Source organism: Pantherophis guttatus, chromosome 5, assembly GCF_059756535.1.
Source record: "Pantherophis guttatus breed Tessera chromosome 5, ASM5975653v1, whole genome shotgun sequence".
Classification (NCBI taxonomy): Eukaryota; Metazoa; Chordata; class Lepidosauria; order Squamata; family Colubridae; genus Pantherophis; species Pantherophis guttatus.
The window spans coordinates 99,095,856-99,114,007 of NC_142067.1; the positions used below are offsets into that span (position 1 = coordinate 99,095,856).

The 18,152-nt window shown below is 39.4% G+C and overlaps 1 protein-coding gene across 1 annotated transcript in view; it reads right to left on the bottom strand.

Moving 5' to 3' along the window:
- The window catches only part of EDAR (ectodysplasin A receptor), a 96,508-nt gene that overhangs the window by 18,672 nt on the left and 59,684 nt on the right, over positions 1 to 18,152 (bottom strand). The window contains exons 2-5 of the mRNA XM_034419382.3: positions 13,792 to 13,860; positions 10,632 to 10,754; positions 8,148 to 8,329; positions 6,519 to 6,604 (exon numbers count right to left, since the gene is read on the bottom strand). Of these exons, the coding sequence (XP_034275273.2) occupies positions 6,519 to 6,604; positions 8,148 to 8,329; positions 10,632 to 10,754; positions 13,792 to 13,842 (442 nt within the window). The 5' untranslated portion in view covers positions 13,843 to 13,860. The remainder of the gene's footprint in view (positions 1 to 6,518; positions 6,605 to 8,147; positions 8,330 to 10,631; positions 10,755 to 13,791; positions 13,861 to 18,152) is intronic.

Genomic DNA, 18,152 nt, shown 5'->3' on the forward strand with positions numbered 1-18,152 from the left:
TCTGGCGAGTGTCTGCTAATGTACCTTGCCCTTTGTTCTGGTCTGTCCCTTCGGTGTGTCCTGTCCCTGTCCCCCGTGTTTCTAGGGCAGTCCCTTTTGTAATGGTTTCTTGACCCACATATGTAGCACTCTGTGTTACTGTGGCCCCTACCCTGTGGCTCAGTCTTTCTGCTGAGCCTTTGTTCCCTGCGGTTTAACGAGTGGTCTTTCCTGATGCTGTCTTCAGCTATGAGTTTGCTTGTGAGTAACTCCAGTGATAGTTTCCCTGACCCTAGGTTGTCTATCTGCATGATAAAGGTGTCCCAGCTGGGGTCCAGGGAATTTACAATAATGCTTATCATGGTCCTTTCACTTATGACCTCCCCTCTTTGTGTCAGCTGGGCCCTGGTGGCATTTAGGGATAATAGATGCTCGCTCATGGGGGTACCTGCCTTTAGTTTGGTGGCGTAGAACTCCCTGGATAGTCTGGTGGTGCTTGCTACGCTTTGGCAGTAAAATAGTTTGTGCATCCTCTGTATTACCTCTAGGGAAGTCAGGTGGTGGCTAATGCTGGGGTAAATGCTGGGGGTAATGCTAGCAATAACACTACAGTAAGCCTTATGGTGTGTGCAATCTAGTTCAAAAGTCCAGGTTTTTTTTGGTGGGTCAGTGACTAGTGATAATAGGTCTTCCTTTAGCAGGGTGACTTGGAGCTGTTGATTCCAGTCCAGGAAATTCTCCCCATCTAGCCTTAGCTTGGGGAAGTCATTTGGCAAAGTCCCTGAATTGTAAGTTAAATTACTTACATTGTGTCGCTGTCCATGGTTCCTTATGTGAGGATACTCGCAATAAGGCAGGGGAACGACTGTGGCAAGTCTGAACTGACTTGCTTCTATGTGCTTGCGTCTGTGTAGCTCTATGTCTTGCTCCGTTTCTTCTGCCGGGAAGTAGTGCGCATGCGTGAGGTTCATTCCTGCCCAGCCACCGTGGAGTGAGGAGCTCGTCTCTGCAGCTCCCGGGTGGAGGCCCCAACCTTCCGGATGGGCCTTCGGTTCTTCTTTGGTTGGCCTCGGTTGCTCGAAATCGTCGCGGGTCGCCGTCTGGAGCCTCGGGAAGTGGTGGGGATCGCCGGGGAAGGTCGGAAGTCCCGCTGGGGCCGCGAATGGTCCCGGATGGCCCGGCCTTGCGTAGATGTCGCCTCCTGGTGTCGGGCCGAGTCCCCTGCCCGCCGATGGACGTCCTCTCCCTGCGGATGGTCCCGTGGGCCATGGATCTCGTCCCGGTCGTCGGTCTGGTGAGTAGTCCCATCGCCTTCGGTGCCCCGTTCCTATGGGAGTCCTGGGTGGCCCTGGTCCTGCGCGGTGGTGGCCTGTTCCCCTGAGTGGGTACCGGTGCTGGCCCTCTTCACGTTAGGGTCCCCTTTACACTTTGCTCTAGCACCGGGGTGCGTGTCCGGTAACTTCATTTCGTCCCCTAGGGCCGCGGTAATTAGTTCGATGGCTTTGTTGACCTCGGGCTCGGTAGGCGGGCCTGTAGGTTTTGGCTTTGGGCTTTCTTGTTTGTCGTGGTAGTTTTGGGCGGCTACTCTGGAGTAGGCCCCGATTCCCGCCATGAGATTTAAATCTCGGGAATCTATTGGTGGTTGGTCGGCCATCTTTGGTGACGTCATCTCCCAAGATGGCCACCGCGAAAAGGGCGCGAAGTCTCCTTCGGCCTTTTCGGTGGGTTTTTGGTGGGGGCAGCCCTCTCTTACCATGTCTTCGTCGGTGTAGTCGGATTCGTCTTCATCTTCCTCACTCGCTGCTTCGCAGCCCTTGATCAGGCTCCGGAGTTCCGCGATGAGGTCGGTGTTGCTCTGAGACGAATCTATCAGTTTCAGAAATCTTTCTTTCAGGTTGTGCATCTCTCCTTTCGGGCTCTCGTGTTCCTTCCACCCCTCGTTGCATCTGGCCGGGGTGCATGGGTAGTGGAGTAGGCTGTTCGTCTCGGGTGCCTCTCCTTGCGTGGTTTCGGGTTGGGCAGGTCGTTCTGCCATCTTCTTGGTGAATGCCCTGGTATTCACCCTGTCCGTCGTGGTCCTTTGCATGATATGGAGTATTAGGATTGGGCTGTTAAACCATCCTCTGCTACCATATTGTGAATGTGCTCAAGGATCACGCCCAATAACTCCACAAGCAAGTATTCATCAATCCAGATATAGTTTATTAACAAGGCATCTTATCATTACAGGTACAATGCTGGAACTGCTGCTGGACTGCATGGCTGACCCTTAAGTACCCCTTAGGCATGGCTAAGGTAAGGAGGGGTTATTGGGTTAGGGTGGACCTTGGGGGTTGGCTTGCCCGGCCCCCCTGCTTCCAGCTCTGGTTCAGAGGCAAGGCATTTATTCCTGACAGAACATTAATTATGTCCCACATGTCCTGGCCTGATATCTTAACCACTATAGCAAATTGGTTTTATTCGTACATTGTTACAAATTATAATGTCAACTCACTAGTCACCAAGAACTGATAACTGCAATATTTTGTAAGCAGGTAAAATTGTTTCTTTTCTTTCTTTATGGAATTTAATATTGAAAAGAAATAAAAATACAGGGGTGGAGTGGGGAGGAAAGCATTTTAGCAATAGCAATAGCACTTAGACTTATATACCGCTTCATAGTGCTTTTACAGCCCTCTCTAAGTGGTTTACAGAGTCAGCATATTGCCCCCAACAATTTGGGTCCTCATTTTACCCACCTCAGAAGGATGGAAGGCTGAGTCAACCTTGAGCTAGTGAGATTTGAACTGCCGAACTGCAGCTAGCAGTCAGCTGAAGTAGCCTGCAGTACTGCACTCTAACCACTGTGCCACCTCGTCTTAATTATGAAAAAAGCATTCATATAGGCTCCTCCCTTTCATTCCTACCACCACCACCTTTTCCTTCTACTCCAGATGTATTCTGAACTTACTTAAATTTTAATTATTAGTAATTGAAAAAATTAAAATCAAGGCGATTGTGTGACCTTGTGTGAAACTCAACTGGTATTAATCAAACCTTGTTTGGAGGTTTGATTCATAAGACACTAAGATATAAAATAAGCTGAGAGGGGAGGAGATAACTTTTATTATTATTTTTTTTTACTGTGAGTACACTGGCATTACATTAAAAATGAAATTCTGTTGCCTGCTCTCAAGAGAAAGTTTGGGATTGTACGCCATGTACAATCTGGCTAGGCTCATTCCAGACATGGTTGCCCATGGTTGCAACTGCAAAGGGCCTGAAAAAGGGCATCTGTCCACTGCCCTGTGCAAAGCATTCCCCTCAGGAGCTCCCACTCAATCCATGCTGCGACAGCACAAAGTGACCCTCATATATATGGTTAAGCCAAGGCAGTGAGCCTGATTCACAACTTGTAAGCCCAGAGTTTTATGGCACCTAAATATATACTATTATTTTGTATATATTGAATTTTGTGAATTTTGTGAATTCCCAACTCTATATCATGTGCATGGGTTTGACAATTAGTGTGGTAATACCTTAGAGCAGGGCTGTCAAACTCACAGCCCGCGGGCTGGATGCGTCACACCCAGTTTAGCAAAGCGGGGGAACGTCCCGATACGTCATGTGATGTTGCTGTGATGATGTCAGTTTGACACCCCTGTTTTTGAGGAAATGTATGTCACGATGTGCTGCAGCTTTTCATATATCATAGATATTGATAAGCATATATCAGTGCTGGAGTGAAAAGTAATATGGAAATAGTTGAATTGCATGACAGTGAAGCAAAAAAAGAAAAAAGTGTATTGTATGTAGTATGCAAATTATTTATTATTTTTAATTAACTTCTAATTGAACTTCCATTCCTTATGAAAGAAGAAGTTAGCCTAGGGGCCTAAAGGAGAGAATTAATATTTTATTTATTTATTAAATTTATATCCATATTTGAGTCAAATCATTCTGTAGTGAAAAAATTATTACTATTCTGCAGTTCTGGAATATGAATCTTAGCTTAGCGCAGAGACACCCAATAAACTGAACAGGAAATTCGGTTCTCTAATACAGTGAAATAAATATCTCTCACCTTAAGAGGCAAAGTAATGTGTATAGTTTAAATAAAATGTATTAAATAAAATTTTATACACTATATTATGTAAAATGTTTTAGAAAATGACATCCATTTTCATTTGCCCAACAGAATACCCATGATTTTGAATAAGTCTTTTCTACAACAGTGGGAAGCATTTTCCAAGCAATACTAACTGTGAAATATAGTGTACCTTTAACTTTTAAGGATGCTCATTTGAAATCCAAATAGTGTTCATGCAATGTTAATAAACTAGTTTTATTTAGCTGGCCTGTTTCAGCTGTGCCTGCATTCACTATCTGTAACGTGACTTTGTGCTGACATTTATTGCTGTGAATTAAATTGATGATCCAGTGAATCTGGAGCTAGTTCCCTGACATTTTTTACTTAGTCTCTCCCTGGCAGGGTAAATATATTTCTCCCCCATTTTAAAAAAAAAATCTTTTGTTACATGTTCTTTTAGGACATTTTTAAAATATTTATTTATACTTTTATTTCACCTGTATTATTTTTATAAATAACTCAAGGTGTGAAACACTCCTCCCTCCTCAGTTATTAAATCCTTATCCTCCTTGTCTGGTTAACTGATACACTGCTTGAAATAATTTACACCATAAAACAAGGGTGGAGAACTATGGCCTTTTTATGACTTGTGGACTTCAAGTCCCAGAATGCTGGCTCAGGAATTCTGGGAGTTGAGGTCGATAAGTCATAAAGGGGCCATAGTTCCATACCTCTGCCATAAAACCAGATCCCATTATAGCCAAGGGCATATAATGTCTATAAGTTTTCAATCACTCGCTGCTTTGTTTACATAATTTACATAATTGTAGCATAAATTACAGAAAGATGTATATAAATCATGGTTCAATCTTGGTAACTTTAAGACTTGTGGATTTCAACTCCCAGAATTCCCCAGCTACCCATACTGGCTGGGGAATTCTGGGAGTTGAAATGCATAAATCTTAAACTTGCCAAGGTTGCACACTCCAATATAAATGAAATAAAATATGGTTTAATTTAAATTCAGGTTTTCTCCCTTGCATCCAGAGTTGAATTAATAGAGATCCATAAAATAAAAAGTTTCATTACATTCGATGGCAAGTTAGTTATCTTCAATCTGTTTATTTGCTTATGCCTTGCTTTACTTTTACCTCCATACTCCTGGCAAGCCAGATCACATCCCTTAGCAATTTGCCCAAATTTACAGTTAAAATAACCAATGTACACATACAATGTTGGAAGAGCAAATTCATAGGGCAATAGTCCAGTGAATAAAGATATTGGGACTGTAATTGATTATCATTGAACTTGAATAATGCAATTGTAGGAAGGAAGAGAAGACTAAATTTTCCTGAATGAATATCAGTATTGAAATGGATTTGGGGCATTCCAAATTAACAGCATTTTGTAGACTATTAAGGAGTATTATTAAAGTCAATATTATTATATGCAAGAACTTCCAAATAAACCATTGGACTATCTTATTTTAATAAAAAAAATAAGAACAATGGTTGAGGTTTGTTGAAAAAAATGGTATAATTTCTTTTTTCTTAAATTGAGATTTATATATCCACTCATGCTCAAAAGGCTGGCTGTTCTGTTCAGTTTGCAGGAATTGTAAAATGATGGAGGGGAGGGGACCTTAACGTATGATTATGAATTTAATATCCGTATGTTTGTTAATACACTTTTCTTTTTGGGAAAATGAAATACGGTTTAAATTTGTGAATTTCATTTGATATATGAACATTTATTTATTTATTTATTTATTTATTTATTTATTTATTTATTTATTTATTTATTTATTTATTTATTTATTTATTTATTTATTTATCGGACTTATATGCTGCCCTTTCTCCACAAGGACTCAGGGCGGCTCATAGCAATAAACAACAAGAAGTCCAAATTCAAATTCAAACAATAAAAGAATCTAAAATTCCCATTAAAACCCCTTCAGTCCAGGCCAGCCTGGCGAAACAACCATGTCTGAAGGTCATGGTGGAAAAAGCGAAGGTCGGGGGCCACCTGGCGCTCCAAGGGGAGCTGATTCCAGAGGGTAGGTGCGCCTACAGAGAAGGCTCCCTCTCTAGGGGACATCAGCCGACATTGCTTGGCCGACGGAACCCCAAGTATACCCTCTCTGTGTGAGCGCACCAGGCGATGGGGAGCTGTTGCTAGCTGCAGGTGATCCGCCAGATACCCCGGGCCTAAGCCAAGTAGGGCTTTATAGTAATCACCAACACCTTGAACCTTGAATAATATTTAAGTATTATACCTGATGTTTTCTGCACTGGAACTTTTGATTTTTGTAATAGAAAATATAAAACTGCATTCTTATAAAAGAGAATTATGAAAAATCCAAAATGTTACCCAGTCAACAGATTCTATGTACAACATCACAGTATTTAAAATGGCCTAAAATGTAGGTTAAATTTAAAGGAAAGTAAAATTAAAATGGAATCCAACTTACATTCTTTAGTGTTTGGAGGCGCCATAGAACATGAGTAACAAACCATCCCATATATATTCCGAGGCCTGTTTTCTAACATATAATAGCTGTAAAAAAGGTCAAGACAAGGAAAAACTAATAAAACTGGGTTTACTGATATTAACTATGGTCTGAAATAATTAATTACTGTGTAAACACCATATTTTAAATGCTTCAATATTATCTATTTTCCTTGCTTGACTAGAAAAGGTCCCTTCTCCACTGCCTCACAAGATTAGTGAAATCAAGCTTGAAAGGTCCGTGGGATGACTGATATCAGTCTAATCCAACATACATTTGTGCACAGCATTTGCAGTAAAGTTCAACACACGTTTCTAAAATTAAATATTTTCTGCACTAGAAATTTCTGGCAGAGGTAATCTTCCAGACAGATCCTGGCCTTAACTGACACAAAAAAACTGACACAGTTTGGATTTTATGCAAAATTTAAGTGGGAAGGAATTTAAGATTTATTCCATATATCCATTCCCATTTTGCTAATGATAATTATATCAAGGCAAGACAACAATGCATTCATGTGGCTTAGGAAACACGTTTTATGTGCCTTTATGATGCTTTCTCCCTAGCTTCAACTGCTCCTCTGTTACTTTTAGGAAGCAAAACCTGAAATAACATTATGATGAATGCTAAGCAAAAAGTCATTTATTTGTAATTAGGAAAAAAAAATATATTGCTACTCTACTAATTGCTTTGGATTGGACCCAGAATTAGAGAAGGTCAATTAAGAATTGGGAAAGTACTTAAGGTTGCAAAACTCTGGATAGCCATGAGATGGCAGCAAACGAATACAGAAAACTGATTCCTATGTCATCTAGTGGTCAAGAGCCTGGTGGCGCAGTAGACTAAACTACTGTTAAAGTAGTATTTAGCTTCCAGCTGCCTGCAATTACTGCAAGTTCAATTCTCACCAGGCTCAAGGTTGACTCAGCCTTCCATCCTTCCGAGGTAGGTAAAATGAGGACCCGGTTTGTGGGGCCAATAAGCTGACTTTGTATAAAATAGAACACTGCTTAGGGGGGGCCAAAAAGCCCTACTAAGCAGGTATATACAAAAGTATGAAGGCTATTGTTTAAAAGCATTGTAAGCCGCCCTGAGTCTCCGGAGAAGGGCGCCATATAAATCAAACTAATAAATAAATCTGGATTTATGGCGGTCTATTTCTACTGGGTGGAAAAGAGCTTTATTGGCAGGAGTGGCTCATGAAAAGACCACCCTCATATCTGCCAAAAAATGTGCCTGGCTTTGGAAGCACAGAACATCCTCATGTCACTTCTTACTTCAGTTTGGTAGGTAAATTAGGCTTAAAATCATCAAGATTTAAGCCATGACTACTTTTTCACATTGCTTGCTATGTGAAAATAAAAGTTTCAGATCCAAAGATCAGTAGTGGTTTCTATTTTTAAGGAACAAGCAGGTGTGCATTTGAATTGATATTTCATTTGCTTTAATAATCTTGTTTCCTTCTTTAACACAAATCTTTGGGGCCACCTTTATTACCTACATACAGATAACTATCATGCATTTAAGTGAATGCAGAAAAATGGAGCATGCACAGAATGAAGACTGTTAAGACTGTAATTAAATCCTTACCCAGGGAGACAAGGCCCACATTCGGCATCATTTTCTTTATCTCCAGGTGTCATCACTGTCGCCCGAAAGAAACCTTCACAATCTTTGTGTCTCCGGCAAATATGATATCCACCTTTAGAAAATTTTTCTGATGGGCATGGGATGCAACCATAGTCTTCATCTCTAGTGCCATACCCACATGTCTGTGAGAACAAGAGCATTTCAAATAATCCAATTTTTTTCAATGACTTTTACAAACAGATAGAATTGATGGCTCTTCCTCCTTTTCCCCACTGGATAGCCATGGCCTTAGCAGATTGCCTGAAGATTACTTTGGTAATTTCTGCTTTGCCTTCCTGATAGGATTAAATAAGAATCCAATCTAGAACAAACTAGAGTGTCACTGCGTTATGTATTTGTCAGCCAAGCTTCCATCCTAAAATTTACGGTAGCCTGCCAGAGAACTTTATCACATCTCTGTAGCAACAGAGATAAGACTGCCTTCTGATTTCTTAGCTACTGCGCATGTCCAAGTTTAAGGAAGAAACTTCCTGATCTTTTTCCTTTGTCCGTCTGTGATAAAACTGCCGGTAACAATGTAGTTAGTAAGTTTGTTTTATTTTTTTTTTAATACAATGTTTCTTAGAATATATTTCGGGTTTTCTTTCTTTAAATTTCTTTAAATCCACAGCATGGAAAAACAAGATCCATCCATCTCTAATCAAGTGCAATTACCTTCGACATCACAGACGAACAAAGGAAAAAGATCAGGAAATTTACCTCCTTAAACTTGGACAGGCGGCTGCTGTGGCTGAGGCTGCTGTACTCTATCTGGGATACCCAGATCTTTTAACTGTGCTGTTCTCCAAATTCAGTTTTGAAGGAAATATGAAGAATGCCTGTAATCAGAGGTGGGTTTCAGCAAGTTCTGACCACTTCTGGAGAACCGGTAGCGGAAATTTTGACTAGTTCGGAGAACTGGTAGTAAAAATTCTGACTGGCCCCACCCCCATCTATTCTCTGCCTCCCAAGTCCCAGCTGATCGGGAGGAAATGGGGATTTTGCCCTGGATTGGGGAGGGAATGGAGATTTTACAGTATCCGTCCCTTGCCACGCCCACCAAGTCGCACCCACCAAGCCATGCCATGCCCACCAAGCCACACCCACAGAACCGGTAGTAAAAAAATTTGAAACCCACCACTGCCTGTATTCCTGTGAAGAAAGACCTGGCCTGCCTTTCCTTGTCTGTGACTAGTCTAATAAAAATAGGACCCTTCTTTGGGGTGGCATCTAGTCTTTGCAGAACCTCTCTGTCCTCCCACCCTCCAGGTGTTTGTGGCTGGTTTCTTGTTTCTGGTAGACAATAATATTTGTCCTTTTTTTTACTAAGCTTTTATGACACACATTTAATCTCATTTTAATCATAATGTTGACCTTCCTTTGCTTTTAAAAATATTCTTTAGCTCTTTGGGTTTTTCTCAGTACTGACACAGGAGTTCACTAATCACTCAGCACCACAGTTACCTAAGCTCAGGCAAGGGACATTTAAAACTTCACAGTCTTCGGTGTGAACATGAAGGGACCCTAGCAAAAGTCTTTTTCACTGTGCATTTGTCCTGCTTATTTGCATTAAAAAACTGAAAGGCGGTAAGGTACAAAGGATGAAAAGGGATGAAATATCAGGGAAAATCCTCTGTTCCTGCTGTTTCTCTGTAGGAGGGGTTTTAAGAATCTCTTACGTACCACTAGGTTTATGTAGGACAGAGTTTCATTCTCTCTTAGTCAAAATATGGTGCCCATTAAAAAAAATTGCTGCCAAGGATAATTATATTTCTAAGGCAAAGTAATTATGGGAAATTGCACTGGAGAGAAACTGTTCCTGCTTTGCTGGACTTACCAACCTTGTCTGAAATCCTATTTGGAACACGAAGGCTATTTTCTTACTTCATAGCAGTCCTGTGAAGGCTATTTTCCTGACAGTGAGGAAATTTAGAATAATGATACCCTGCACCACAGGGAAAATGACATTGTTCACTGCCATTGTCGAACAAGACTAAAAAAAAGTGTACTTTTGTTGGCCTATGGATATGATTCAGTACAAATTTCTATTTTTATTTGGACAAATAAGAACATCAGAAATTGCCTTTATAGAAGAAGGCCAAACTTATTTAGTCTGATATTGTTTACTGCTCTGGCTAGGAGGCAGGATTCCTCATCCCCACTGTTTGTTTGTGTGTGTGTGTGTGTGCGTGCGTGCGTGCGCACATTCAAGGAAGAAGATATGGTCTTTCTGTCTTTCTCCTTATGGAACATCTCTATTTTCAACTTCTGCATGGAAAACACATTCACTACAGCTACATGAAGACAGAAGGAGCAATGCTTTTAAAAATATGTTTTATAGTATTTTGAACACATTTCTTAATAACAGTGTTGTCTTCTGTGATACATTTTTTAAATTGGCACCTTTAGAAGAAATGATCTCAAGAACATCACAATGATGCTCACCATATAAGGTTCTTCTCCTGGCTCACACTGTGGACACTCATGGCACATTCCGGTTGTCTGATTGTAATACTCATTTTCACCACAATTAGAATATTCAGCATTACCAGAATACACAAGTGATGCCTGTATCAAAAAGTAAAGCTTGGTTATTGTATTGCCAGGTTGTCATAGTTATTTAAAGGCAGACATGATGGTTGGCTGAATCACTGGGCTTAAAACATACAATCCACAACCCACCTCCCCCAATAATATGGGCTACTGGACATTGAAGAAACTATCTCCCTTCAAAACCTGTCATGGATCTTCTAATCTTTATGAGCTGAACCTGATTTCATGATTTCACATTTTCTTGGAATAGAAAAGACTATAAATACATTTATGTCTACTCTTTATTTGACAGGCAGGCAGAAATATGAAGAATGTGGTATTTGGAGCAATGGCTAAATTTTAAAAATTGTCCGCATCTTATTTTGTTAAAATATGAGACATTACAATTGAGGGCATGTGTGAAGACATATATTGAGAACAATGGAAGTGAAAAGGGAGAAAATTAGATTATTAATGGTTGTAAGGTAGACTTCAAAATTAGAATAAATATAAAAATGGAGCCCATTTTTCAAAAATAAGCATAGAATTTAGCTTTCTTCATAAAATTATATCCCTTTTAAATAGAATGTAAAGCCTTGGATATTAATCAAAGGCATATAAGTTTATATTTATTGCATGCTAATTGTGGATCTGAAACAAGAAACTGCTGATTTGTTTGAAAAATTATGTCTAAAATATCTAATAAAGAAATATTATATTTTAATTGTCTATAAATGCGATATAAAGGGCAATATTGTTTGAAAAAGATGCCCAAGGTTATTTCCACATTAATGGCTTATAATATCTTATAAGTGTCATTCATTTATCATTGTGCCAAAATAATAATAATAATGCATACAAGATTTATATCACTTCAACGATGGCTGGGTGATGATATGAAAATACGATACAGGTGCAAAAATGACCAACTTTTCTGCAGAATGGGTATCTCCTTTCACAAATGCTATTTTGTTAAGTTATCTGTTTGGCATAATTAAAAAAAGGTGAAAAGGATATGATTTTTAGATGTAATGTTTAAATTGCAGAATTATTTTATGTGGTTTACGAAGGACTCGTAAGTTTTATAACACTGTTTACAACATCCAGTTCCAAATTCCCCTTACATTACTTAGGCAGATTATTTATAACAGGGATTTCCAACCTTGGCCACTTTAAACCTGGAGGACTTCAACTCCCAGAATTCCCCAGCCAGCTGGCTGGGGAATTCTGGGAGTTGAAGTCCTCCAGGCTTAAAGTGGCCAAGATTGGAGACCTCTGGTTTATAAGTCCACCATGCATACAAATCAGAGGTTGGGGTCATCACCATGGAATTTGTGTGGGTTTTTTTTTTTACACTCATCAGTCCTTTTAGTGAGACCTAAGTTTGCTTTATTCTTATTGACTTATTAATATTTTCAGCTTCATTACAGACAATTGTCCATGAGAATATGATCAGATAGTATGACAGTCATTCTGTGTATAGGCAAAGCCTCATTGCATTTTGAGAGAGCCTCCATTTCATGCTCCCGGCATTTCAAATCTGCCAAGCTAGTCCCAAAAGCAAATTGAAGCAAAAATGCTTTTATTAACATAAAAGTACTGAATATTGTATGGCTTCTTAGTAACGCTTTCTAAAATTAGCTATCTGCAGCTATTGTTCTCAAGATCAAAGGAGTCCATTTCCACTTATTTTCAGAAGTTTTCTGAAGCAAATATTACATTGAACATAAGATAACTTGGACTATGTAGCAGTTTCAGCATTTCAAAATTAAACGGATTATTTTCTTTTGAGAACTTATTTTTCGTTTGTTTCTTTTTTTATAAACTTCACTTATCCCCAAAGTAAGAGTGAAGAAGATGAAGCCCTGAATGATAATTCCCAAATCCTTTTTCCTTCTGTTAGCTGAAGTTTATAAACTGGAGATTTTAAGCTTATTCCAGGTTCAGAGGATTACAGAATTGCTCTTAAAATTGCCCTGAGTTTATTCAAATCCGCTTTCTTGAAGACAAAAGGTTTGCATATGACTACATTCTCTAGCAGTGTGTAAGATTGATCTGCTATATTTACCTGCTATATGTTCTCTATTGCTTGAGGTCAAGACAAGAATACTTGAGCAATTTGTTTCTTTTACCAATTGGTGAAGTTATCATGTTGGAAATTTCTTGTAGATTTCCTCCTAAACTTGGCAGAGTTCATTCCCTATTAATCTGCCATTACTATTGCCTATTGAAAGATATTCTGTTTGGTTGAGTAGTCAGTAACATAAACCAATAACACTATGACTTTTGCTTGTTTTCCTAGCTTAATTTAATCCAGAGGTTTCTACAGTAAGCCAAGGTCATCTATCTGAATTTCTGAGCAAATATGCATATTTTTAACATAGAACTCCTCCTTCAATTCCATTGCTTTTAAAGCACTATTGTAATTGCATGATTCTTGCCTATCAATTTGCTTTCCTGTAATGAGTTCAGACTCCCCCTTGTTTATTTTCCATGCTGTGAACCTTGATTTATCTAGACAGCGAAGGCCATGAACTTTATGAATCCATGTTCTTCTTCATTTTTAATTGAGCAGCTTAATAAGTCCCTTTATTGGATTTGATGCTGTAAAAAACTTTTTTTTTGTAGTCTTTGTGAGAGGCAGACCATCTTGTCACAGCAGTCTATCATCCGGTAATACAAACCATGATTCCAGAAACCAAATCTCTTCCATCTCTTTCCACTCCTACTTCACAGAGTGGAAGAATGAAAGCTACAGGAGCTGCTAGGACATTCTGCTCTCTTCTTTCTCCATCTCTATCCAACACAAACCCTGGATTTTGTAAAAGTAATAAACCTTACATGTACTTTGTCAATCAGATCAACCTAACCCCTTGAGTTTCAACAATATTAATGACATTTATGGGTTGGTTTTTTTTAAAGACATAAAAAGGTGTTTTTAAAATGAAATATTCTGAAGTAGCTACATGGAAAATTTTGGTTCTGATTAATAAAGCACTAATGAATGGTTCTTTACTGTCAATTTGCTACAGTTAATGGATGGACCTGCATCTTATGCATTCAAAATACCTACTATGAGAAAAGGGAACATATGAGTCCATCTGCCTTCTCCCAGATACACCATATTATCTTGATAATTTATCTGAAAAGAAAAGAAAGATTAACTGTTATTGCAGGGAAAAAAGGTCACATTTAGAATGCTTTCTTATGCATATTACTTGGAAATCATTGTCATCGCACAATAAGAAGCTGCTATAAAAAGTTCTTGTTTTTATAGGAAAAGAATGGTTAAGCAATTCATTAGTTAAAGCCAAATTGTTCTAACAAGAAGCTTAAGGGACAAAGGATGTTATTATTTCCAGAGGAGGACACTTTTAATTAAAAGCACAATAGATTGGGAAGTGTCTCTCCTTATCCCAAGAGGCAGGGTCCCAATTTAACTGTGGATGTGTCTGCCCTCCCCAGTAAACTAGACAGGAAACACAACTAGATGTGCTAATCCTACTTTATTGTAAGGCTATGTTAACTGGCTCTTGCAAGTCTAAAGATACAAACTTCCAGCCACCACTTTTAACTGCTTGATCCATAAAAGTGAGTCCTTCCTAACAGTAGTGGGATTCAAATCCTGTCGTTACTGGTTTGCTCATGGGTGTGCGCATGCTCACACTCGTGTGCAACACTTCTGCGCATGCACAGAGACATCCGGGTAGGTGGGCGGAGCCTTCCGCCACCGCCACTATCAGTTCACACAATCTGGGGCGAACCAGTAGCAACACACCAGTGCTTCCTAAATTTATTTGTCTCACTATTAAGCTGCCGAAGGCTCTTCCCTGTCTTATCTGATTGTTTTCTAATCTAAGTACCATCTCTTTCCCTTTATCTCCAAGGTCATTCATAGATTCCAACACAGAATGAGATAGCAGACCTGGTTTGTATTATTAAAATCTGAATGGAAGAGAAGAGTTCTGTCCACTCAAAGTTTGGATGTGGCATTGGCCACCATCCCATTGGGGAGGAGGGGGGGCAGCTGTTATCATCCATGAAACTCTGCTGGCATCAAAGGCATGACATTGCTGATGCTTCCTGGTTTGAAGGATCAGATGGGTTTGCTTGTGAATTGTGTTTTGTGGATTAGTCTTCCTGTTCTATTGTGTTATCCTGGCCAGGGATGTATAACATGAATGCTGGGTTGGTAGTAAATTTCAACAATCTGATTGTACTTGGAAGTTTTAAGTTGCCTTCCTTGGTGAAAGATCCGAAATAGCCCAGGAATTCATGGCAACAATGGCAACGTGGATCTGATCCAGTTTACTGAGGGCACACACGAGAACTGATTTTTGGTTTGGGGCAGATGGAGGAGATTGAACTTCTCCCTTGTTATGGACAGACCATGTTTGACTGAAGTGCCCTGCTTTTCTGCGGGGGGTGGGGGGGATCTGTTAGAAAGGCCTGTCCCAAGCATCTAATGCAGGGGTCTCCAACCTTGGCACCTTTAAGACTTGTGGAATTCTGGAAGTTGAAGCCCACAGGTCTTAAAGGTGCCAAAGTTGGAGATCCCTGATCTAATGGATTTCTTGGATTTTCCGAGGGTCTAGGGGAGTTTTCTGGAGAGGTGATGGGCAGCTCAATCAAAGTATGAATTGCTAAATAAATAACATGACAGGCAGGCAGGCAGGCAGACTCTAGCATGAAAGTACTGCCAAAAAAACAAAAAGAACTCCCAGATTTAAAATACAAAAACATACCCTCTTTTTACCAAAAGCATGACAGACAACTGATTGGATTCATTAATTGTTTTTTTTTTCCTTCTCTCCAATGAAATTGTTGGGGGAAAGGGTGTAAAAATCCTGCCCTTCAGCAGATGAGGGAAAAAAAGAACACACTTTTGCTATAAAAGGTTTATGCTTCAGGGTTTTAACAAATTAAATATCTCTGATATTTGAGGTGTGGCTGTAACAGTGTGGTCTTTGCAGAAAGCATTAATTCTTTTTCTATAGATCTATTTTGAACACATCTTTTAAGTTATTTTCTGAATCTCAAGGCAGCATACAGTCACTTCAGTTTACATTACAGTGTCCAGTTAAATAATGGCACTCTCACACATACAGATACTTTTAAAATCAATACAGCTGATGTCATAAGTATACTACTGAACTACTAAGTAATAAACTCCCTGCATATGTTCCTTCTAGCAAGTAGACTAGCTCAGACAAGTTACTGTATAGATGGGGAGAGGAAGGCAAAGAATCTGATCTATCTATATACATAATTTCTTTAGAACACAAACCAACCCATCAGCCTTTGAGTTCTCCGGAAATGAATGAAATACACTTTATATTTTCACTTGAAACCCGTGCAGTTAAAAGTTCACACTTTTGATTAGATGATGCCTCTAAAAATTGCTTTATCAAAGGGCAGACAGAAAAACTTAGTTTGGCTAAATATAGGTATTAAAGTACCTAAATATAGGTATCATTTCACAATCATATCATTTCTTATTTCCTTATATTCTTATACTTTTGAGAGTAGAATGATGTGTTCATAACTATGGAGGGAAAAATCTTATGTCTTATATAGCTTGCTCTATGTTGAAGGTTGTTAACGTTCCAACAACCATGCATTATTCCACCAAACACATTCTAATAAACGATTCCCAACAAGGGTACATTTACCTGTTTTTAGTTGTAGCCCAGGTGTGGAGGCTGGTACATAAACATTGTCATGAAGATTGATTCTACCCTATGTATATAAAGTACACAATAAATTCAGTATCTTTATATATATATATATAGTATGTGTGTATACAGTATATAATGTACACTATATTATAGTGTACATTATATACTATATACACTAAGCGCTCCATGGCTTAGGGCTGGGGTACTTACGGGACCGCCTTCTGTCACCGATTGCCTCCCACCGGCCGGTTCGCTCCCACAGAGAGGGCCTCCTCAGGGTGCCGTCAGCCAGACAATGTCGGCTGGCGACCCCCAGGGGGAGACCCTTCTCTGTGGTGGCACCTACCCTCTGGAACGATCTACCCCCAGAGATACGAGTGATCCCAGACCTCCGTACTTTTCGTTGGGCCCTAAAAACTTACTTTTTTCAGCTAGCCGGGTTGGCCTGATTCCATGTTGGTTTTAACGTTTGATACTGATTTTAATTGATATGTTTTAAATTATGGGCCAAATTTCATTTAATTAGTTTTAATAATTATTTTAACTTTTGTATACAAATGTTTTTATTTTGGCTGTTCACCGCCCTGAGTCTGAAAGGAGAAGGGCGGTATACAAATTTAATAAATAATAAATAAAATATAAAGAAGAGGAGGTCAACTTATTTTCCAAAGCACCAGAAGGCAAGACAAGAAACAATGGATGGAAACTAATCAAGGAGAGAAGCAACCTGAGATTAAGGTGAAACTTCCTACCTTAACCAGTGGGAACAATTAACCAGTGGAACAGCTTGCCTGGTTTGTAGGTTTTAAGAAAAGACTGAACAGAACCTGTCAGAAATTGTATAGGGTCACCTCCTTGATCAGAAGGTTGGACTAGAAGACCTCCAAAGTCCCTTCCAGCTCTAGTCTGATTCTAGATTCTATCTCTGCAGACCATTGGCCTCATTCATAAAAGATGTAGCTATCTGGCTGAAAGCAAGCAAATTAACTTTTATTAACTTAAATTTATTAACTACTGATTTGCCTCAGAAATAAGTGAGACTTGATGAAGACTGTACCACAGTGTTCTTATAACCAAGGATAAATTGTTCTGAAGCAAACTTGCTTCTAGCAGGAAGAGTTAACAATTCAACTCTCATCTTTCCACCATCCTCCTACATTGTCAATAAGAAAGAAGCAGGCACTCTTGTGTTCGTCATGTTTGCCACTAATATGATCCAAGGGCCAGGCGGGGTGGGCAAATGTGGCTCTTTTACAACCTGTGGACTTCAACTCCCAGAATTCCTGAGCCAGCCAAGCTGTCTCTGGAATTCTGGGAGTTGAAGTCCACAGGTTGTAAAAGAGCCACATTTGCCCACCCCTGATCTAAGGCTAAGCAGTCAAGGTGAAGGTATATACATTTTCTTGAATACCTTCATCAAATCTTTCTAGCCATGTCCACAGAATCTGATTAAATAAGTCAAAGAAAGTCCCAGCAGCTTCCTTAAGGTAGTTTTGTGTTATCCTTGATTATTTTTTTCTGGCTTAGAAGAAAATAAGGTGTATTATGTAAACTTAGTGTCTTTTGAAACTTTATCAGTGACTTTATACTCAGCTTTTGGGTTCAATTCAAAGTACTATTACCTATAAATCCCTCCTTGGCATAGGGACTGGCTATCTCTTCCATTGTTTCTGCCCACCTAGTAAAATCTAATCAGTGTTTCTGTCCCATCCATTAAGCAATTTCATTTGACGGGGATACAAAGAGCCTCTTCTCT